The sequence below is a fragment of the Manis javanica genome, chromosome 1 (genome assembly GCF_040802235.1).
Source record: "Manis javanica isolate MJ-LG chromosome 1, MJ_LKY, whole genome shotgun sequence".
Lineage (NCBI taxonomy): Eukaryota > Metazoa > Chordata > Mammalia > Pholidota > Manidae > Manis > Manis javanica.
Window position 1 is genome coordinate 191745820 of NC_133156.1, and position 25047 is coordinate 191770866.

The window sequence follows — 25047 nt, forward strand, 5'->3', positions numbered from 1 at the left end:
TCCAAGAAAGCTAGCTCCATCCTCAGCATTTACATTCGACAAATAGCACTACTCTTCTACATCACCTCTAGTTTGATAAGAACTGGCCTTATACACATATAGTGAGAGGCAAGCTAGCTACATTTTCTCCAGGAAAGATACATCTTGGAAGGAGGACTGCTTTTAGACTATGGTGTAGTCTTCACTCTCTCCCCCTCAGTTAATGTCTTTGAAAACAGAACAGGTCCCTCACTACCACATATCAGAGTTTTCCTACCTAGCTCTTCTTACAAATGATGTTTACTCTTCCTAAACAACACAAGACCTTTAATATAATAAAATAACAAATGATGCCCTAGCAACCACCAAAGTATTAGAGACCTCTTTTCTTTCTTGCATTAGACACAAATACACATCATTCTTAGCAACTCAGATTATAAGAAGATGAATATCAAACCTTCATCTTAAAAAAATCTAAGGCTCCTTTCAAAATATTAAAATAACAATGCAACACAACAACAATTAACATTTATGGAGGGCTTAGCCAGAAAGTACTGTGTTGTTTTAGGTCTACAAATCATTTAATTCACCAATAATCCTACAAGGATTGGAATATTATCCCCATATCATCTTTACATTAATCTTAATATTATCCTCATAACATCTCACAATATTTGGCTGAGTGTTCTGAAAAAGGAAAATTACAGACAAAACAATACAGCAGTGTAGAATCAGCACTGTTACCAAATAATCTTTTCTGCAGTATTTTATCCCTCAAATGCATTGCTGAATCTTTACCAGAATAAAATTAAAAAATTTAAAAACAATATTAAAATTTACAAAGTTTACCTTGTAACAGAGCTAATTTTCATGAAAACCTGTCAAATAGGGCCCATACAGACTTTTTAGATGGACTGATTCAAATCAAGGACTTTTCAAACAACTTTTGTCATTAACATTTATTTCTACCAGAGAAATTTTAATTCAGAATTAATATGAGGTGAAACCTCACAGTATTTGGCAAAAAACCTCTATTTAGAGGTTGATCAAAATGTGGTACCTGTGTTATGTATTATGGACACTAACAAAATAAAACCATACTCTGAAGATATCAAATTCTGATAAAGGCTGGTTTGTAAAAATCAATTCAGTGGTACAGCTCCCCAAGGGAGAAGCAATTTGCCTTTTTACCATCAGTTAAAAATCAAGAGTGTATTTCCTCTTCTAGTTGAGACCATCACATGACATATAACATGTACAAACCTAAATTCTTTTAATCAGAGAATACAGTAAACTAAACAAGGCTCTGGATTTAACAGGGCTTACAGATCATGTATAAAACATTTTCTTTTGAAAATAAAAATTTTATAATCTTTTTCAAAATATCAAACAGTTGAAAAATATACAAACTGGAACAAAATTTCCAAACAGAAGTTCAAAATGCTTGGCAAAGCCATACATATATAACATCAAAAAACATCCAGTTCATTTACCAACTAAAACACGCACTGAAAAAAATAATTTCTGTACATGTAAACTGATTGTAACATTTTAACATTTCAATGGAAATTGGCGTTCTGTCACACATTATCAGTCTGTTCTCTAAATAATATGTTGAAATTTCAATTATAAGGTAAATGAAGACTAAAACTAGAAACAGTGCATCTTACAGTTTTTCAGAGACCAACATGTAATATCCAAACACATAATTTTTTTATATGCTTATGGTCTGGAAAAAATTTTCCCTGAGCACTCTTTCTGCTTGGTCAGAAAAATTAATTAGTCTGTAGAGAAATTTTTTATTTTCATTTCTTTTGAATATATGCAATTTACCCATTTTGGAATATTTTCTTCTAGACATTACTAAAGTAGTAATTATAACTGTTTTAAGGTGCTATTGGAATGGCTACAGAAATATAGCTGGGTTTTAGAGACCTGAGAACTGTATGATGGATGTCTCACACAACTGAAATGATTTACTATCCTAAAACTATCAAAAGTCATTTTAACAAATTCAGAATGGCACTAGCTTCACAGAGGAAAGGGGTAATAATCAGTAATTCCAGCTCAAATGACCAATAGAAAAACATTAAAAACTGAGGAAAAAAAGTTGGATTACCATTGTGCTTTCCATGGAACAATGTTGAAAAAATGAACCCTTCTGCCTAACACAGGAAATACCTCACCTTGAAACTTTATTCAAAGCAATCTTGAAATCTGTCACTCCTTAATATTCATGCAAACTTAAAATTAGCATCACTGGGAATTTCATCACATAAACTGCAGTTCTCGATGCTATCCCAAGATTTACAGCCAAAAGATAAACCACAATCAGTGCACATGCACAGTACCATATCAGCTGTGTCCCCTTAATTTTTTACATCTTAAAAATTTTATTTTAGCTGCTTGAGAGTTTAGGCCTCTTCCTTTCCAAATAAATAAAAGAGAACAGATATTAGGAGTCTTAGCTATGCAAACTGTGAATACTAATTTTTCTACATAACCTGGCATCACACTAAAAGAAAATTAGATTTAAGAAGTTTCATATTTAGGTTTCATAAGACTGTATACATTTTCCTTAGCATTATGATTTATCTGGCTTGCAAGAATAATACATAATTTAGAACATTTAGAAGTCATTGTTCTGAAGATCTTCAAGAAGCAAGCAATTTTTAGTTGTTCAGAGGTATGTCTTCTGTCTTTGTAGTTAGTTATGTGGTAAGGTGTCTTATGCAGGACGCCCTGGACCAAAACGGCTTTTAGACCTACATTTTTTAAACAGAAAAGAATGTCAGAGGTGCTTCTAAAACAATAGGAAACTGTTGCTGGTTTAGGTTATCTTTGCTCGACAGTATCAAAGTTTAATGAAACTTTATATAGCGCCACAATCCACTTTTAAAAACCCTTGGAGTGAAATGGCTTTTGGAATTGAGTTATTTTTTGAGTTTTGGGAGATAATATGGTATGTTATGTATTATGGATCTGGAGCAGTGCCCCATAATCAAACACATCAATGGTAAAATAAGTGAATATTTACATTAAGTAGGATGGATAACACTTATAAAAAGTACCAAAGTAATTCAGTTTAGGTTTGAGTTGCCAGAAACATATGAAGAAATTTTTTGGTTTTGTGAGCTCTTTGTATTTCAGAATTGCAGATAGACGTTTGGATCTGTAGTATTAATGAGCAAATCTAAGTAAATGTTAATTTTTAAAAGAATATGTGATAAAATGACATAGGACCCAGAAGATAGAACTTTTATTAAGAGAAATAATATAAAACAAGAAATGAGAAAGACTTCAATGATTTATATTATGTAACTATATAACCTATAAATAGCATAAAAATTCTACTAATTCATGAAAGCACTACAGTTTACATTTTTATCAGCTTGTATTTTATCTGTTGTCTCAGCTTACTCAATAAACAGACAATGAAAAAAAAATTACATTCATTAAATTTTTTAAATTTTGATATCATTAATATACAATTACATGAAGAACATTATGTTTACTAGGCTCCCCCTTCACTGAGTCCCCCCCATAAACCCCATTATAGTTACTGTTCATCAGCGTAGTAAGATGCTATCGAATCACTACTTGTCTTCTCTGTGTTGTACAGCCTTCCTCGTGCCCCCATCCCCATTACACATGCTAATCGTAATGCCCTCTATCTTTTTCCCCCACCCTTATCCCTCCCTTCCCACCCATCCTCGCCAGTCCCTTTCCCTTTGGTAACTGTTAGTCCATTCTTGGGTTCTGTGAGTCTGCTGCTGTTTTGTTCCTTCAGTTTTTCTTTTGTTCTTATACTCCACAGATGAGTGAAATCATTTAGAACATGTCTTTCTCCGCCTGGCTTATTTCACTGAGCATAATACCCTCTAGCTCCATCCATGTTGTTGCAAATGGTAGGATTTGTTTTCTTCTTATGGCTGAATAATATTCCATTGTGTATATATACCACATATTCTTTGTCCATTCATCTACTGATGGACACTTAGATTGCTTCCATATCTTGGCTATTGTAAATAGTGCTGTGATAAACATAGGGGTGCATCTGTCTTTTTCAAACTTGGCTGCTGTATTCTGAGGGTAAATTCCTAGGAGTGGAATTCCTGGGTCAAATGGTATTTCTATTTTGAGCTTTTTGAGGAACGTCCATATTGCTTTTCACAATGGCTGAACTAATTTACATTCCCACCAACAGTAGGAGGATTCCCCTTTCTCCATAATCTTGCCAACATTTGTTGTTGTCTGTCTTTTGGGTGGTGGCGATCCTTACTGGTGTGAGGTGATATCTCATTGTGGTTTTAATTTGCATTTCTCTGATGACTAGTGATGTGGAGCATCTTTTAATGTGTCTATTGCTCATCAGAATTTCTTCCTTGGAGAACTGTCTGTTCAGCTCCTCTGCCCATTTTTTAACTGGATTATTTGCTTTTTGTTTGTTGAGGTGCGTGAGCTCTTTATATATTTTGGATGTCAACCCTTTCTTGGATCTGTCATTTATGAATATATTCTCCCATACTGTAAGATGCCTTTTTGTTCTATTGATGGTGTCCTTTGCTGTACAGAAGCTTTTCAGCTTGATATAGTCCCATTTGCTCATTTTTGCTTTTGTTTCCCTTTTCCAGGAAGATATGTTCATGAAGAAGTCACTTATGTTTATGTCCAAGAGATTTTTGCCTATGTTTTTTTCTAAGAGTTTTATGGTTTTATTATTTACATTCAGGTCTTTGATCCATTTCGAATTTACTTTTGTGTATGGGGATACACAGTGGTCCAGTTTCATTCTCTTACATGTAGCTGTCCAGTTTTGCCAGCACCAACTGTTGAAGAGGCTGTCATTTCCCCATTGTATGTCCATGGCTCCTTTATTGTATATTAATTGACCATATATGTCTGGGTTAATGTCTGGAGTCTCTATTCTGTTCCATTGGTCTGTGGCTCTGTTCTTGTGTGAGTACCAAATTGTCTTGATTACTGTGGCTTTGTAGTAGAGCTTGAAGTTGGGGAGAGACATCCCCCCCCACTTTATTCTTCCTTCTCAGGATTGCTTTGGCTATTCGGGGTCTTTGGTGTTTCCATATGAATATTTGAATTATTTGTTCAAGTTCATTGAAGAATGCTGTTGGTAATTTGATAGGGATTGCATTGAATCTGTAGATTGCTTTGGGCAGGGTGGCCATTTTGACTATATTAATTCTTCCTAGCCAGGAGCATGGGATGAGTTTCCATTTGTTAGTGTCCTCTTTAACTTCTCTTAAGAGTGTCTTATATTTTTCAGGGTATAGGTCTTTCACTTCTTTGGTTAGGTTTATTCCTAGGTATTTTATTCTTTTTGAAGCTATTGTGAATGGGATTGTTTTCCTGATTTCTCTTTCTATTAGTTCATTATTGGTGTATAGGAAAGCCACAGCTTTCTGTGTATTAATTTTGTATCCTGCAGCTTAGCTAAATTCCAAAATTAGTTCTAGTAGTTTTGGAGTGGAATCTTTAGGGTTTTTATGTACAATATCATGTCATCTACAAATAGTGACAGTTTAACTTCCTCTTTACCAATCTAGATTCCTTGTATTTCTTTGTTTTGTCTAATTGCCATGGTTAGGACCTCCAATACAGTGTTAAATAACAGTGGGGAGAGTGGGCATTCCTGTCTTGTTCTCGATCTCAGAGGAAAAGCTTTCAGCCTCTCGCTGTTCAGTATGATGTTTATCATATATGGCCTTTATTATGTTGAGGTACTTGCCCTCTATACCCATTTTGTTGAGAGTTTTTATCATGAATGGACGTTGAATTTTGTCGAATGCTTTTTCAGTATCTATGGAGATGATCATGTGGTTTTTGTCCTTCTTTTTGTAGATGTGGTGTATGATGTTGATGGATTTTCGAATGTTGTACCATCCTTGCATCCCTGGGATGAATCTCACTTGGTCATGGTGTATCATCGTTTTGATGTATTTTTGAAATTGGTTTGCTAATATTTTATTGAGTATTTTTGCATCTATGTTCATCAGGGATATTGGTCTGTAGTTTTCTTTTTTGGTGGAGTCTTTGCCTGGTTTTGGTATTAGGGTGATGTTGGCTTCATAGAATGAGTTTGGGAGTATTCCCTCCTCTTCTATTTTTTGGAAAACTTTAAGGAGAGTGGTATTATGTCTTCTCTGTATGTCTGATAAAATTCCGAGGTAAATCCATCTGGCCCGGGGTTTTGTTCCTGGGTAGTTTTTTGATTAATGCTTCAATTTCTTTGCTGGTAGTTGGTTTGTTTAGCTTTTGTGTTTCTTCCTTGGTCAGTCTTGGAAGGTTATATTTTTCTAGGAAGTTTTCCATTTCTTCTAGGTTTTCCAGCTTGTTAGCATATAGGTTTTCATAGCATTCTCTAATAATTCTTTGCATTTCTATGGGGTCTGTTGTGATTTTTCCTTTCTCATTTCTGATTCTGTTGATGTGTGTTGATTCTCTTTTTCTCTTAATATATTTGGCTAGAGGCTTATCTGTCTTGTTTAGTTTCTCAAAGAACCAGCCTTTGGTTTCACTGATTTTTTCTATTGTTTTATTTTTCTCAATTTTACTTATTTCTTCTCTGATCTTTATTATGTCCCTCCTTCTGCTGAGCTTAGGCCTCATTTGTTCTTCATTTTCCTAATTTTGATAATTGTGACATTAGACTATTCATTTGGGATTGTTCTTCCTTCATTAAGTATGACTGGATTGCTATATACTTTCCTCTTAGAACTGCCTTTGCTGCATCCCACAGAAGTTGGGGCTTTGTGTTGTTGTTGTCATTTGTTTCCATATATTGCTTGATCTCTATTTTAATTTGGTCGTTGATGCATTGATTATTTAGGAGCATGTTGTTAGGCCTCCATGTGTTTATGAGCCTTTTTGCTTTCTTTGTACAATTTATTTCTAGTTTTATACCTCTGTGGTCTGAAAAGTTGGTTGGTAGGATTTCAATCTTTTTTAATTTACTGAGGCTCTTTTTGTGGCCTAGTATGTGGTCTATTCTGGAAAATGTTCCATGTGCACTTGAGAAGAATGTATCCTGTTGCTTTTGGATGTAGATTTCTGTAGATGTCTGTTAGGTCCATCTGTTCTAGTGTGTTGCTCAGTGCCTCTGTGTCCTTACTTATTTTCTGTCCAGTGGATCCATTGCAGGCTTTAGACTCATGGTTACCAAAGGTTCAAGGTTAGCTTCTTTACTATCTTACCGTCTAACTTAACTCGGTTATTGAGCTATTATAAACACTGTCTGATGTTCCTTTATTTCTCTCCCTTCTCATTCCTCCTCCTCCTCCATTTTTTATATGTTGAGTGTTTTATTCTGTGCTCTTTTGCATTTCCTTTGACTGCTTTTAGTGGGTAGTTGATTTTATTTTTTGCCTTTAGTTAGTATTTGGTTGGTCTGCTTTCTTTGCTGTGATTTTATTTTCTCTGGTGACATCTATTTAGCCTCAGGAGTGCTCCCATTTAGAGCAGTCCCTCTAAAATACCCTGTAGAGGTGGTTTGTGGGAGGCAAATTCCCTCAAATTCTGCTTGTGTGGGAATTGCTTAATCCCTCCTTCATATTTAAATGATAATCGTGCTGGATACAGTATCCTTGGTTCAAGGCCCTTCTGTTTCATTGCATTGAATATATCATGCCATTCTCTTCTGGGCTGTAAGGTTTCTGTTGCGAAGTCTGATGATAGCCTGATGGGTTTTCCTTTGTAGGTGACCTTTTTCCTCTCTCTAGCTGCCTTTAAAACTCTGTCGTTGTCCTTGATCTTTGTCATTGTAATTATTATGTGTCTTGGTGTTGTCCTCCTTGGGTCCCTTCTGTTGGGAGTTCTGTGTGCTTCTGTGATCTGAGTGACTATTTCCTCCCCCAGTTTGGGGAAGTTTTCAGCAATTATTTCTCCAAATACACTTTCTATCCCTTTTCTCTCTCTTCTTCTGGTACCCCTATAATGCGGAAATTGTTCCTTTTGGATTGGTCACACAGTTCTCTTAATATTGTTTCATTTCTGGAGATCCTTTTATCTCTCTCTGGGTCAGCTTCTATGCTCTTGTTCTCTGGTTTCTATTCCATTAGTGGCCTCTTGCATGTCGTCCATTCTGCTTTTTAAGTCCTTCCAGAGATTGTTTTATTTCTGTAGTCTTCCTCCCTACTTTGTTGGTTAGCTCTTGCATTTTTCTCTCAGCTCCATCAGCATGGTTATGACCTTTATTTTGAATTCTTTTTCAGGTAGATTGGTTAGGTCTATCTCCCCAGGTTCCCTCTCAGGGGAGGATGTCTGTGTGATTCTGGTCTAGATCAAATTCTTCTGCCGTTTCATGGTGATAGAGGTAGTTGTGGGGAGTTGGCATGTGTGTCAGCTGGGAGAACGTCCCTTGCTAGTTTGTGTCCTTCCTCTCCTGGGAGAACAGCAACACCTAGTGGCTTGTGGTGGCAGCTATGCAGAGAGGGGGCCTCTTAGTCTGGCCCAGGTGGCTGCTGTGGGTGTGGCTGGTCTCAGGCTGTTGCTCTACTATGGTGGGGCTATGTCGGAGGGGGAACAGGCGGGATGCTGTTTAATGCCGTGAGCGGCCTCCAATATGCGCTGCCACCCAGGGGTTTAGGGCACCCGGAGTTCCCCAGGATTCCCAGCTGCTGGGCTGAGTGTGCCAGGATGCTTCCATCCAGCTGTGAGGCCCCGTCTCTTTAAGAGTTTGAAAAAGCACTCTTTTCTTTTTCCCAGGGGCTAGCTGCGGGGACCCGCTCGCAGGTTTTAGTGTCCTGTTTCCCTAGTATCCAGCACACCACGTACTGTGTGCCTGCGCTCCTGGTGCGGATGGCTAGGGCTGGGTAGTTAGCAGTCCTGGGCTCCCTCTCCCTGCCCGGTCCTACTCCTCTCCTCCCGCTGGGAGCTGGGGTTAGGGGTGTGCTCAGGTCCTGTGGGGCCTTGACTGGTATCTTACCCCCTCCGTGAGGTGTAGATGTAGCCTGGATGTTGTCCTGTGTCTTCTGGTCTCTCTTTTAGGAAGAGTTGTATTTGTTGTATTTTCAAAAATATATAAGGTTTTGGGAGGAGATTTCCGCTGCTCTACTCACGCCGCCAACTTGGCTCCTCTCCCACATTCATTAAATTTTGTCTTAACTTTTAAGTTAAAATGTGGTTGTGACTAATGTGCTGTTGATGTAATCCTTGAAACCAGGCAAAACTAAACTGAAATTGTATGTCTCTAGTGTTCATGATTTTCCCTAAAAAAAAAAAAAAAATCACCTCAAAGCCAGTGGCATTCTGAGTTCATCTGTGCTGATTTACCTTGTGTTTTTCTCTGAGCTGCTTTGCCTTGCGCTGACTGGAACAGAGGCCTTGATCTGTGCTTCAAGCCTGGAATAAATACCTCCTGCAAACTGCATGGTAAAGGAGAAAAATTAAATTATTATAATTTCTACAGAATCAATGGAAATTCTGCTTTATTAAAACTGCATTGCTTTTTAATTTAGAATTTTGATATTTTACATACAGTAAAATTCATGCTTTTTAGTGTAGAGTTCTGAGGTTTGACAAATGGGTACAATTGTGTGACCATTGTAATAATGGAGACATACAACAGTTCCATCACCCCAAGAAAATACCTTTGTGCCTTTTTTAAGTCAATCTATTTGTTACCACCAATTCCTGGCAAAAGCATTTAAGTAAATGTTTTAAGTCTTTACATTTTTCTATTTTCCAAAACATTATATAAATAGAATCATACAGTCAGTAGCCTTTTGAATGTGGCTATTTTCTCTTAGCATAGTGTAGAGGAGATCAACCTATGTTGTTGAATGTATCATAGATACAAAAGTAGGTTTTTCTTTTTTATATGTGCCACAGTCTGTTTATTTGTTCACCAGATAAAGGACATTTGGGTTGTTTCTAGTTTTTGGTGAATGTGAATAAAGCTATTATAAACTGTGTGAACTGATCCATATGGTGAGTGAATGTCTAAACTTTGTAAGAAGCTGACAAACTGTCTTCCAAAATGGCAGTTCCTTTAGGCATCCCTGTTAGTTATACATGAGAGCTCCTGTTGCTCTACATCCTGGCCAGCTTTTTTTTTTCCTCTTAATTTTAGACATTCTAGGTGGTATGTAATGGTATCTCATTGATGTTTTAATTTAGATTTCTCTATTGACTAATGTTGTTGCATCTTTTCATGTGCTTTTTTGCCATCTGTATCCCTTCTTTCATAAAATGGTTAATCTTTGCCTGTTAATTTTTGTTGAATTATTTATTATTGAGTTTGAAAGTTCTTTATATATTCTGGATAAAAATCCTTTCTGGATGGAAAAGATAAGGGTTTTACACATATTTTCTCATAGTTCGTGGCTTATCCTTTCATTCTCTTAATAGTGTCTTCAAAAACAAGAACTTTTCAGTTTTTATGAAGTCCAATTTGTCAATGTTTCCTTTTATGGATCATGCTTTTGGTGTCATAGCTAAGATATATTTGCCTAACGGTCATAAAGATTTTTTAATGTTTTCTTTTAGATGTTTCATAGGGAAATAAATTTTTAAAAGAACAAGGGCAAGAGTTACTGTGACTACATAATACCAATAATCATGACACTATGACTAATATGTAAATCTAGTACGAATATAGGTATTTCTAGTCATCATTTTCAGCAAGATACCACCTTACTTTAGAGAGAATACCTAATACATGCAGAGTTGACTGAAATCAGCAACTTCCAAAAAGTCACTCTCTGGGTAGTCAGCATTTGGTTAGCAATGCAATTAATCTACTCTTGGTATGACATTACAATTTCAGCAACAATGTACGTTATTATGTGCGTTATAGAGCACCTATGGACCATGGATAATAAGAGGTACTGGAAAACTTTTGAGAATGAACTGGCTAACTGGTACAGAATATAAAAATATTAAAATTACTCTTCTAAAATTCTGCCTAAAATATTTTTATACTCCTCATGGTGAAAGTAGGGAAGTGTAGTCAAGCAAACACAGTACACACTAGTATATAATTCTTACTTCTTTTGCTTCCTTTGACTTAACTCGGTCCAGATCACCTAATCTCATCTTTATTAGGTGCCCTGTAATTTCAGACATCCGCCGCTGATCTAAAAGTAACAAATAACAAACCTTACTTTTGCATGAAGATGATTTATAACTTTTACTTCTTAAAGGCTGCAATCACGAGCATTTATGAAAATATCATTGTATATTACTTTAAAGACATATACACCTACTTATCTTTGAAGAATTTTAGGCAGCAAGAGGCAAAATAGCTCAAACATCGATAACTATGTTGCTTTTAATATTACTGTAAACCAACCTAGAACATATTCAGTCATCTTTAGAGTAAAAATAATGAGCAAGTCAGTTTGAGAGACCTCAAAACCATAGGTACATAAAACAATATATTATATTCTGGGATTGTCTAGTAATAAAACTCTGGTGGATGCTAAGGAATGTGCTAATTCTGGACCTTATTTCAGTTGGAACCCTTAAAGCTACTCAGCATACTTCATAAAATGAAAGATTCCTCTCTGTTATTTATACTTAACTTGTACATTACCCAGATTGTGAAACTTACCATCTTCTCTTTGTGCATCCTGGTTGAATCTCAAGGATCTTGTGGCATCCCACTTATTCTTCTGCATACTCACACTATTGAGAAAATTAAAAATTAGCACTGATGAGTTAAGAGTGGACATCTGATTAGATTAAGGAGCAATACTCACATGAAAGGAGACACGTCTCTAGAAGTTGGCTAAGAAAAAGGAGACATTAAGGCCCAATTAGAACATATTTACTGATTAGTGTTAATAATAAAAAGAGCTTAGATTTATTAAATGCAAGACACTGTATCAAGAACATTACAAGTATTATTGCATTTAAGCCTTGTTAACAACCATATGAGACAGGTACTATTATTATCTTTATAATAAAACAGGTTTGGAGAAGTTAAGAAATCTGTCCAAAAAGATACAGACCAAGAATTTGAACCCACTTCACCTGTCTGACCTGGAAGCCCCAGCTTAAGCAACTTTTTAGAATTCACCCATTCATGTATTTCTGGTACTTAACAATCCATCCAATGGAATTGTGTGGAACTTTTCTCAACCCAGCCTCTCACATATTTTTTAAATCTCTTTTAGCCAACTGTGGTTATTACTGTCCTCTTATTCCTACCTGGCTTTTTATCCCTTCCTTTGAAGGCACGGGGAGAGAAAAATTTATTTTAAAAGATAGTTTATTAAAAATTTTTAAAGTTTATCTTACTTCTTGAATAAGTAATATTGGTTCAAAATTCAAAAGGTTCAAATAGCACATGTAATAAAAAGCCTGTTCCCCAAACATTCAGTTCTTTTCCATAGAGGCAACAATTTTATAAACTTGTGTAGTTTTCCAGAGATATCTTATGTATATACAAGGAAATTCATAAATATTATTCTACTTATTCTACACATATGGTAATATAAATATGTCACTATGCATTCCTTTTTTTTTTAACCTATCAGTGTATCTTAGAGATCTTTATTCTCAGTCTCTATGGAACTTCTTCATTCACTCTTACACTGTTAGCATTCTACTGTATTTTTTAATTGGTATTTAGTTGGTATACAGTATTTTATTAGTTTCAGATGTACAGCAGTGATTTGATAATTATATACATTACCAAATGGTCAGCATAGCAAGTGTTGCCACCCTCTGCCATCACACCAAGATACTACAACATATGGGATAATCTCCACGCTGTCCTTCCATTCCTGTGACTGATCTATTTTATAATTTGAAGTTTATACTTCTTTAACCCCTTCACCTACTTCACCCATCCTCCCTCCCCCATTGGGGTACTTTTACTCTTCTTTTTCAGATTTTTCCTGGCTATACTTGCTTATTTCTCAATGTGACCCTTAGAATTGTAATAGACAATTTAGAGTTACCTTTTCCAAAGCCTTTTCTTTCTTCTGACAACAAGGTGAAGATATCTGCTTTTTTGGTTGTTTAGTGAACTTCTTTGGCTTTTCCTTTTTCCCTGGTAACAGAAGGTCAATGCTATGAGCATAAGTCCAATATACTTCTCCAATGCACTAGTTACTTTCAAACAATAAAACCATTTAAAAGTTTGTTTTTTTAAAACTAATAAATTATCGCTGGATAAAAAGTAAATACATGAGGAAGTAAAACTGAAAGTGATCTATAGGAGTTCACTTTAATCACCTCTCTTCTTTCTATGTGACAACCTTTGAGGGCAAAATGAGGGCAATAAATTAAAAGTCCCAATTAACTTAAATGTAGAAAGACATTGAGGAAAACTACCTGTTTGTTTCTCTGAATCTAATTTGACAGTGGAGTCATCTACATCCAAAATTTTATATAAATGAAAACTATAGCACAAATAAACACAATCTGAGAATGGGAGGAGAGAACTCACAAAAAATCTTGTCTTTTGCATACAGGAGTTAGGGCATGAAGGCAAAAATGGAAGTAGAACAGAAATGATTTTAGGAAGAAGCAATATTTGGGACAAATTATATTCTGGACTAGCGCATTCCTGCAGACAATATTCTGAATTTATTCTGGCTGAGAGTTTAGAGGGAAAGGAGAGGAGGAGAGAGGAAGGAGGGGAAAGAGGCATTTCTCTAAAAACAGTGGGTGAAGGTAAGGATAATACATTTCATCACTATTTCACAAACATCAATTGTTTGTATACCACCTGTACAATTTTTGCTTTATCATTTAAAAGGGAAACTTTATATTAACATAATTGGAAAACCTATAAAATATGCTACAAAGAAGGTAATCTTGAAGATACTAGAATAAAAACAAAACAATATTAATCATCTAGAGAGATTTATTTGCCTACTGGCAAATTCTGAGCTTCTGACATGTTTCTTTGTTAAACCAGGAGATTACCCAGTGTTATAAAATGGCTAAAAGACATGATAGGTGGGACATCTTATAATGGCAATGTGAAGACAGTTCCCTCCAAAGAAGGGAATGATAACTACAGAACAAAAAAATTATAAAAGACCATCTGCAATACTGGCAAAGAATCAAAAGAAGGTAGAAAGTTGAGCACTACCTTTAGGAGATACATGAGGTATGAACTGTGAATTTAGGACCTTTTTGCCTGCAGGGACTGACTTCCCAATCTCCCAAGTTCAGGGAAGAAAATCACAGCCTTAGAAGCTCCAGGGAGAAGATGAGAGTTCAAAACAACAGAGAAGCTGGAAATTTAAAAGGCAAATTTTGGAGACAAGAAAGTAAAAAACCTGAAATCTAAAATGTGAAGATATACTCTGCCCAGATTCCTAGCTGAGTGTTAAAATCATGCAAGTGTATGGGAGATCCTAAGAAGCCCAGCTGAAAAAGGCAAGCAGAAACTAGGGTGGGTGCCAATCCTTGCAAGATAGAACTGCCTTTAGTGAGATGTAGGTTTCTTTTGCCTTTGATAGAACACTTTCCCCAAACTGCATATAGCTTGAGCTTCTGACAGCAGAAGACTTATTGGTTTGAGGTGTCATAGGTCAGACTTGGGACTGGAAAAACAAGTAGAAATCTGGAAGGAACCCATAAGAAGGTAAGCCAGGGGAACACTAAGCAGGTAAGTCTCCAAATCCTAGTATCAATTCTGCCCATATCCTTGGCTGAACTCTACACTACACAAGGTGGTGTATCCCCGGGGGGACAGGCTAAAGAGGCAGCAGTTAGCAGCCAAGAAAAACCTGTGCAAAGACACCATCCACTGCACACCATGGAGGAGACTGATTTTGCAGTTTAGGTCAGGTACATTAACTGGCTACTAGAATGAAAAAAACCAACATCTCTCAGAATAAAACATTTCAAGAGTTGTACAGAAATAATCTATAATGTCTAGTTTTCAACCAAAAGTTACAAGAAGAAGAAATTGAAAAGTCTGACTCACTCAGAGAAAAAAAAAACAATGAATGGAAATTGATTCTGAGACAGTCTGCATGTTGGATTGAGCAGACAATAATTTCACAGCAGCTATTATTATAAATATATTCAAATGGAAAAAATGGTGTTATTGAGTAAACACATAGGAAATCTCAATAAAGAAATGAAAACTATAAAAGAACAAAGTGGAAATTCTAGAGCTGAAAAGCCTAATAATTGAAATAAAAAATTTTACTAGATGGGCTCAAGAAAAAATCTGAAATGGCAGAAGAATGAATGAAGAAGCTCAACAAATCCCACCTAAGATAAAGAGAAAGAAAACCACACCTAGGTATATCATAGTCAAGCTTCTGAAAGTCAAATACATAATAAAAAAAAGTCTTGAAAGGAGCAGGTTAAAAAAGGCACATTACACACAGGGGAACAAGAATATCAATGATGGACTTCTCCTCAGAAACAATGGAGGCCAGAATACATTGGAATGACTAAGCCAAAGCGTTGAAAGCAAGAAAGTTCCATAAAGTCTTGGTTTTATTTAACCAGGAGGAAAACTATATTTAAAAAACAAAAGTGAAATAAAGACATTTTTAGATAAATAAAAACAAGAGAATTCATTGCCAGTATACCGGCACTCTAGGAAATAATGAAATTTCTTCAGAATGAAAGAAAGTAACATCAGATGGCAACTCAAGCATAAAGAAAAATGGTAAATATGTGGGTAAATAAAAAATACTAAATGTAAATTTTTTTCTTTTGTTCCCTTACATTCTTTAAATGACAACTGTTTAAAACAAAAAATCATAAAACTTTTGGGCTTATAATGTATAGAATATATATGACAATAGCACAAAGAAGGGAAAGCAAATGGAGCTATACTACTTTAAGGTTCTTATATATATATATATATTTTTGATAGTTTTTCTTTTTAATCATTTTTTTTTTTTTGAGAGGGCATCTCTCATATTTATTGATCAAATGGTTGTTAACAACAATAAAATTCAGTATAGGGGGGTCAACGCTCAATGTACAATCATTAATCCATCTCAAGCCTAATTCTCGTCAGTCTCCAATCTTCTGAAGCATAACGAACAAGTTCTTACATGGTGAACGAATTCTTACATAGTGAATAAATTCTTACATGGTGAACAGTACAAGGGCAGTCATCACAGAAACTTTCGGTTTTGATCATGCAATATGACCTATAAACAATCAGGTCAAATATGAATATTCGTTTGATTTTTGTACTTGATTTATATGTTGATCCCACATTTCTCCCTCTATTATTATTATTATTATTTTTATTTTTAAGGTTCTTATATTTTATCTGAAGTAATTCATATTCATTTTAGTAGACTGAGACATAGGTTGAAGATCCATGTTGCAATCTTTAGAACAACCAAATGCAAAGAAATATAACTAAAAAACTAATAAAGTAGTTCAAATGATACACCAAAATTATTTTCTTAGCACAAAGAATGCAGAGAAGAAACAAAAACCTTTGGGGCAATTAGAAAATGAATAGCAAAACGGCAGAACTAATATAACCATATCAATAAATACGTAAGATATAAATGAAATGCTCTAATCAAAAGTCAGAGATTGTCAAATTGGATTAAAAAAGCTGTTTCCAACAATATGCTATCTACAAAATACGCACTTTAAAAAACACAAAGAGGTTGAAAATAAAAGGATAGAAAAAAGATATGCCATCCAAACAGTGAATGAAAGAACTCTACAGTGAGATTATATTAATATCAAACAAAACAGACTTTAACATCATTAGTTGTACTATAGACAAAGAAGGATACATCATAATGATAAGAATCAATACACTATCAGTGTATGTGTGCCTAATCATAAAGCTCTAACATACACAGAACAAAAACTGATAGACTTAAAAGGAAAAAATACATAAATTAACATTTACAGCTGGAGATTCCAACACCCACCCCTCTCTTACTAACTGATAAAACAAGTAGAAAATTAGCACAATGACAGATTTGTGCCAGATAGTCAACATGAACTGACATTTATGGACTTCTCTAATAATAACAGCATTTATTCACATTCTTTTCATGAACATCCAGAATATTTCTCAATAAAATTTAAAGGATGAAACCACATATAGTACATTCTCTGGAATTAAATTGGAAACCTATACCTGAAAAGTATCCTGAAAATCTGAAAATAAAGCAGCACACTACAAAATAACACATGGGTCAAAGAAAAAATCGTAAGGGAAATTTAAAAATATTTTGAATTGAATATAAATGGAAACAAAATATATCAAAATGAGAAATAATGGAAGCAGTGATTAGAGTAAATCCATATAGCTTTAAATGCTTATATTAGAAAAGAAGAAAAGTAAAAAAAAAAAAGTGATTTAAATTTCTACCTTAGGAAGATAGGAAAAGGAAACAGTCCAAAGTAATTATGAGGGAGGAAATACTAAATTTCAGAGTGAAAAATCAATGAAACACAAAATAGACAAACTATTGAGATAATCAGTGAAATCTAAAGCTGGTTCTTAGAAAAGATAATAAAACTAATAAACCTCTACTTAAAGTGATCGAGATAAAAAACAAATTACCAATATCAGGAACAAAAGGCATTATAATAATAGCTCCTTCAAAAAAGGATAAGAAAATACCACAATCAACTTTATGCCAATAAACTTGACTAACTTGGATAAAGTGGACAAATTTCTTGAAAGATAGAAATGATCAAAACAGATTCAAAATGAAGTAGAAAACTTGAATAGCACTATTTTAACTAAAGATTTTGATTTCATAATTTAAAAGTTTTACATAAGGAAAACTACAGGCCCAGATGACTTTACTGAATTTATAATACATTTTAAAATACAGTAATATAAACACTATACAAATTCTTTCAGAAAAGAGAAGTAAACACTTTCCAACTCATTTTATAAGGTTAGTATTACCCTGATACCAAAACTTGAAGAAGACATCACAAAAGACCCAACAAATACTCCTCATGAACACAAATAAAAAATCATTAACAAAACATCAACAAGTCAAATACAGTAATACATAAAAAGAAAATACCTTATAACCAGGTAGAGTTTACCCTGAAAGACTGGTGTAACACTTGAAATATCAATGTAATTTGTCATATTGCTATAATAAAAGGGAAAACCTATATTACCATTTCAACTGAAGAAAAAGCATTGGACAAAATTCAATGATTCATCAGAATAACTCAGTAAACCAAAAACAGAATGGAATATCCTTAACTTGAGAAAGGGCATTTATGAGAAACCAACAAGTAACATTATATATTTAATGGTTAAAGAGTGAAGGCAAGGATGCCTATTCTCACTAATTCTATTCAACATCAGTTCCTAACTAATGCAAAAGGCAACACAGAGAAATAAAAGGCATATGCATTGGAAAGGAATCTAAAAATTGAAGGAAAATTAAGTGAATTTAGCAAGGTCACAGGATACAAGGTCAATATAGAGATCAGTTGTATATTAATTACCACTGATGAACAATTTAAAAAAATTTTTTAAACCTAATTCCATTTGTAAAAGCATAAAAAATACTTAGGAAAAATTTTAACAAAAAATATTCAACATTTGCATACTGAAACTACAAAACATTACTGAAAGATATTAAAGAATTAAATAGATATTCCATGTTCATATATTGGAAGAATTGCAATGGTAAAAAAAAATTGATAAATGGGTTCAATACAATCCCAATAAAAATCCCAGTAGTATTTTTGTAGAAATAGCTACACTCATTCTAAAATGTATAGGAAATACAAAACACCTAAAAATATCACAATAATCTAAAGTAAAAGAACAATTTTGAAGGACTCACACCAACAGATTTTAGGACTCACTACAAAAACTAAGGCAGTGCGGTGGTGATAAACTGATGTAAAGACAGACATAAGAATCAGAAGAGAACAGAGTTTGGAAATACATCCATATGTAAATGGTCAATTTATTTTTTAACAAATGTACTAAGGTAATCCAGTGGAGAAAGAACAGTGTTTTCAACAAATGGTTCTGGAACAACTGGCTATGTCTATGGAAAAAATAGTAAGTTAGACCCTTAATTCACACCATACACAAAAATTAGCCTGGAAATGATGATAGACTTAAAAATAAAAGCTAAAAATCATACAACTTCTAAAAGGAAACAGCAGAAAATCTCTTGTGACCTTGGCATAGGCAGAGGTTTCTTAGTTACAGAAACATGAAACATAAAAGGAAAACTAAAAAATTAAGAGTTCACAAAATTAAAAACTTTAGCTCTCCAAAGGATACCACTAATAAAATTCAAAGGCAAATCATAGACTAGGGGAAAATGTCTGCAAACATACGGATTTGTATCCAAAAATATATAAAGAACTCTTACAATTCAATAAAAATAAGGCAAACCATCCAATTAAAAAACAGGCAAAAGATTTAAACTGACACTTAACAAAAAAGATACAAGTGGCCGATGAGCACATGAAAAGATGCCTAGAACTGTACACCCACTAGAATGGCTAAAGTTAAACAAAACCAGTAATACCAAGTACATGTACAAATGTGTAGTAACTGGAACTTTTATACATTGCTGGTGGGATGCAAAATAAGTTACTTTTCAAAACAATTTGGCAGTTTCTTATAAAGGTAAACACACACCATATAACCCAGCAATTCCTCTCCTAAGTATCTACCCAAGAAAAATGAAAACATAAGCCCACACAGACATGTATGCAAATGTTCAAAGCAGCATTATTCATAATAGCCAAGAACTGGAAACAACCCAAATGTCCATGAAATGGTAAATAGATAGATTATAGTATATTTACACAATGGAATACTATTCTGCAATAAAAAGGAACTACTGATGTACACAATAATATGGATGAATCTCAAAAACATTATACTAAGTGAAAGAAGCTAGAGTTAAAAGACTACTCATGACTCCATTTATAGGTGATCTTAGAAGAGGTAAACCTTCGTAATGAAAGCAGACAAGAGGTTGTCTGGGGGTGGAAGTGGAGAAAGAGAACTGAGTGTAAAGGGGCAGGAAAGAATTGTTTGGAGGGATGTTCTTGGGCTTGATTTGGTGGTGGTTACACAACTACATGCCAAAACTCATCAATATGCACACTTAAAAAAATGGGTGAATTTTATTACATGTGAGTTATACCTCAAATCAACTGTGAAAATAAAAGCCCGCATTAACAGCAGTATTTTCTCCTGGACTAACTAGGATGGAAAAATAATTGGTAAAGTAGTAGTTTTTTCATAAAGGGATTCACATGTAAAGAAATATTACTTAAACTTGGAAATAAGACAAAGGGAAGGTTGCATACCCTTTTGGTGTCATATTGGGGGACTGTTTAAAAGGCCTACACAAGAATAACTGAATTCTCTAGAGAATGTCATCATTTTTGACTTTTCTATGTACTGCTGATCAAAGGAAGATGCTGTAAAGTTTCATGTGAACCTGTAGTTTTTTTGTATCTAATAGAAATACAAATTATTTCTGTCTAGTGAAAAAGATAACCTCAAACATAATGAGTTTGTTGCCTTGTAGGAAATCAGTCTTGTATCTAACTTGCTATCTTTTTTAAACATTCTTTTCAAATGCTTATCAATGCCTATAAATAGGAGTATACAAATGCTCTTTGAACCTGTTATTTCTTTCACTAATGAGTTGAAAAATTTTGATGCAGGTTCATTCTATAGTTGTATGAAGTCATGTATACAGTTTTATAAAGTCAGGTTTTAATTTTTAAAAATCATACTTTGGTTACTATGATTTAATCCTTCATTTGAGTGTCACTTCAAATTGTCTTAGGTACCTTGATGTGTCACACATTTTGCGAAACCCATTGGGTTACACCTTGGAGGATTATTTCTTAATACACTGCACTTTATAACTTCATGAGTATTCTGTTTTGGTGCCAGCATTAGGGAATCTTGAAAGAGCCTCCTTTACTTATTTATTTATTTCTTCCTCGTAATCTACCATGTAGACTTATAAAGCCAATTCCTCAGCCCTTGCATTAAAGCCTTCAGAATGCAACCCTTTCGTAAAAGTGACACTTGATTTTAACTTAGAAACCAATACTTTGTTTCTTGGATACTTCTTCTTCATCTCCAACTTCGTCTTCAGTGACTTCAGAGCCAGTGGTATATTCTTCTTCTTCTGAAAATAATGACTGTTGTTTCTGAATTTAAGAAAACAAAACAAATCCTGTTAAAAATATAATATTATCACATCTCAAATGAACTCTTTCAAATACATTTATCTGAATTTATTTTGATGAATGAGGCAAACAAGAGCTGATAAAATGTGCCTCGCACAATGTTCAGGAAATGGCTATTAGGACAGGATCACATTACACCCAATATTTATTTCCTTCACATATCCTAGCAGAGTGATGGGCACATAACAGGTACTCAGTATTTGTTGAATTGTACCCTCCATCACTCAACTGAATATATACTCTTGATATTAAGATTAGATTAAAATACAATAATTGCTAATATAAAGGTCATCTCACAAACTAGCATGTGTGCACATTGTCTGGATGACTGTGGCCCTGGATTACTCACATCAAATTCCTACTTCTATCCATTCTACTGTCTGTCCTCACTGATCCATTCTGGTGAATACTTGTGGGAGATGGCACAGTAGTAGAAAACAGGTAAAAAAAAAAAACCCAACCAATCAATCCAACAGCCAAATAACTGGAACTTAACAGATTTGTTGCTTTGTTCCATGTCCTAAATGTGGCTTAAAAGTGACTTTTAAAAAGTCATTTTAGGAGACTTATGCACTATGCAGCCAGATAATGAAGCATTATCTTTTAAACAATGGCATTTTTAGTGAGTAAAAATTGTTGAAGCTGAAAGGATGACACACATTTAACTAAAATCTGTAAAATAAGATACTAGTAAGATTCTATTACACTAAACTTTAATTTAGTAGAAAGAGATCCATGAAATAGAATATAGTTGCTCACTTACCAGCTGCAGAGTCCAGTTTTTCAGTGACAGAAACTATAAAAAAGACAAAGGAATAAAAGATTAATAAATCTGCATCTGCCCAGACTGTAGTTCCTTATTTTCATATGAATACTGTAGACAGCTGAGAAAAGTTGCAAGTTTCCTTCCAGGATGAAATGTAATTTAAAACTCAGGCTGAAAATGATACACTATAATCTACATCTGCTGCCTAGAGGAAGATGTATATGTTTACAAAAAAAGAGAAAAAGAAAAGAAAATCAGTGCCATTTCCAAAGGAAAGGTAAATCACATGTAGAGACAATATAGTTTTAGTTATATTTTGAACAGCTGCACTTTTTGTGTTTATGTTTTATTATAAATTAAGGAACCAGATCACATATGGATATTCAAGAAATCTTATTTGCTATTTTATAAGAATTCACAAATAAATGTTAATGATTCAGCATTTATAGCCACCTGGAGTTGATAATGCATTTTACATGGAATAGTTGAGTTCCCCAAGTAAATGCTACCTCAGCCAACACAAAGTTTCTCTGATTGTTAGTAATAGGGATCAAAGAAATCAAAGTTTTCTGGTCACCTTAAAAATATTTGTTTTGAAACCTTAGAAAAACTAAATGCATTCCTGGTTACAATTTGAAAGTACAATTTCATACCAAAAAAAGTTCATAGGACTGGGAGGGGACAAAATATCCCATCTTACTATCTTCATTCCCCAAATCACTATTTATCCATAATAAAAACCCTGAAGACCATGTTTTTTTTTCCCCCCAAATTTAAGTTGTTTATTATTAATTCTTTGAGGACAAGGAATGTGTCCTATTATGCTTACAGTCATATTAACCCAGCATAATACCTTGTTATGATCAGATAGTCAGTAAATGCTTATTAACTGAAAATTTCAATTTCAGTTTAGACTGACCAGGTTCCTGTCAAAGATTAAATGTCATCAATTGTTTATATAAATAAAGCATAAGTGGAATAAGCTACTCACAGCATTGAGTTCCCCACTTTTGGGGCCCCATGGGGTATTTGGCTCCAGTAAAACATCACATTCTAGACCCTTCTCATCACAGGGACCAATGCCAGAATCACTTGAAATAAAAAGACATTTTATAAAGAAGTGTCCAGTTTATTAATAATTTAAATGTAAATGATATATCTTTTATTGCAAATGAATCACTCTTTAGAAATGGTTCCCGAGTATAGCACACCACTTCAACAGCTCCATTTCTTAATTCACCTAGTGATTCCCCTGTAGAAGTCCTCCATGTGCAGGGCTGGGGGCACCACTGCACTCCAAATATCATATTTGCCAGGTAGGGAAATGTGCTGCTATGACTGGTACTGCTATGAGAACAGCCTTTACTAAAGGGTCCTCCTACCCTCAACCTGACAGGTGGCTGTAATTACCAAATAAAGGAAGTGACTTCAGAAATTAAATTTAATCATATTTTTTCCCTAGCGTTTTATCAATCAAATATTTATGATGGGGAACTTGGGAAAAAGAAAAAACCCTCAAAAACTGGATTGCAGTTCCCAAGCTTTCAATTGCTAAGAATTTCCTTTATTCGTTTTTTCTTCCCCTTGGATCTCCAATATTTTGCAGTGTTTTCTCTAGCCAACAAATACCTACTTGCTTTATTATAAGCTATCATAAAATCTCAGTTAAGCTTTCTGAAATAATGTACACTATTTGAGGGCTGACATTATTGATTTAGGGAGGCACTAGGGGAGAGAGGGTGCTAAGAAGTGAACATACTACAGCAACAGTATAGCATTTTCCCGCTGGCTTACCTAACTGCATCTTTAGAAAAAGGCACAACAATGACATCTTTGTGTTTGTGCAGATCGTCCAATATTCTAGCAGTCAGACAGGACAGCAAATCTCCACCTTCACCTTGTTCACGAAGAGCAACCATATGGTCCCTCACTTTACAACCCTGTCATGTAAGAGACACTAAATTAGAGAGGCTAGTTCACTGCAGAAGCATTTATTTAAAGATGAGTGTATATTTTCGTTCTTTGCTCAGTCATATCATATCAACCATTTTAAAAACTTTTTCTCAAGAAAAATCAGTCATACAAAAAAGAGCATGAAACATAAACATACGCCTTAACAAATATCCAAGAATATCCATATAACCACCATCCACATTAAGAAATAGAATATTGTCAACACTCCAGTAGTTTCCATGGGACCATTTCCAATCATAACTGCCTCTCTTTTCCCAAAAGACAAGCTCTATCCTGCTACTAACTTCTTTGCTTTTATTCTTTTACCACTTAAGGATGCATCCCTAAACACTATAGTTTAGTTTTGCCTCACTTGTTTTGCCCAACATTATGTTTTTTGAGTCAGCCATGTTATTGCACATAACAGTAATGTTCGCTTTAAGGTATGAGTATACACAACCATTTAATTTATTCTACAGTTGAGGGGTGGCCTGTTTCCAGTTTGGAGCTATTACACATAATACTATCAAACATTCTTTTATGTGTTTCCTGGTATACAAGTGCTCATATGTACCAAATTGCATTACTACAGCAGTATATGAGATTCTCATTACTCTGTATCCTCGCTAACACTTTGTGAGATATTGCAATTCTAGTCACTCTGGCAAACATGTAGTGATAGCTCATTGTGGTTTTAATTTGCATTTCCCCAATTACAAAGAGGCCGAGCTCCTTTTCCTGTATACTGGACAACTGAATTTTTTCTTCTGTGAAGTATCTATTGCCTTTTTTCTTACTGATTTGTAGGAGTTGTGAACCTTTTATGTGTTCTGGTCCATCAGTGAGTTTGTCTCCTCAGTTTCAGTTTATTTAATGCAGTTAATGTACTTTATTTTACAGTCTCTTCCTTAATGGTATTATCTTTTATAGCTTTCTTAGTTTTCCATTCACATATAGGCCTTTTTTGTGAATAGCTTGGGCTGGAGTCCAATTCCATTTTTTTTCCCCATATGGATATCCTGATGTCCTAGTACCTCTTACTGGAAAGTCTATCCTTTGCCCACTGCTCTATGTCATCTCTGCACGGTGAAGTATCCAAGTGAAAGTACTCTATTCTCTTCTAGTGGCCCATCCGTCTACTCTTTGCCAGTATCATCCTGTCTTAATTATCCAATCTTTATAATAAATCTTGATACTGGGTA

The 25047-nt window shown here is 34.5% G+C and overlaps 1 protein-coding gene across 5 annotated transcripts in view; it reads right to left on the reverse strand.

Moving 5' to 3' along the window:
• Positions 1 to 71: 71 nt before the first annotated feature.
• SANBR (SANT and BTB domain regulator of CSR) overlaps positions 72 to 25047 on the reverse strand; it is a 70764-nt gene continuing 45788 nt past the window's right edge. For 2 of the 5 annotated variants that reach the window (XM_073212761.1, XM_036996639.2), the window contains 11 exons: positions 23687 to 23832; positions 22884 to 22983; positions 21890 to 21922; positions 20988 to 21087; positions 12906 to 12997; positions 12151 to 12168; positions 11700 to 11728; positions 11552 to 11625; positions 10987 to 11075; positions 9271 to 9362; positions 74 to 2744 (listed from right to left, as the gene is read on the reverse strand). In XM_073212761.1, the coding sequence (XP_073068862.1) occupies positions 2708 to 2744; positions 9271 to 9362; positions 10987 to 11075; positions 11552 to 11625; positions 11700 to 11728; positions 12151 to 12168; positions 12906 to 12997; positions 20988 to 21087; positions 21890 to 21922; positions 22884 to 22983; positions 23687 to 23832 (810 nt within the window). In that variant the 3' untranslated portion in view covers positions 74 to 2707. Of the gene's footprint in view, positions 2745 to 9270; positions 9363 to 10986; positions 11076 to 11551; positions 11626 to 11699; positions 11729 to 12150; positions 12169 to 12905; positions 12998 to 20987; positions 21088 to 21889; positions 21923 to 22883; positions 22984 to 23686; positions 23833 to 25047 lie in introns of all 5 variants that reach the window. The other 3 variants (XM_073212770.1, XM_036996643.2, XM_073212751.1) reach the window with 3 other exon arrangements.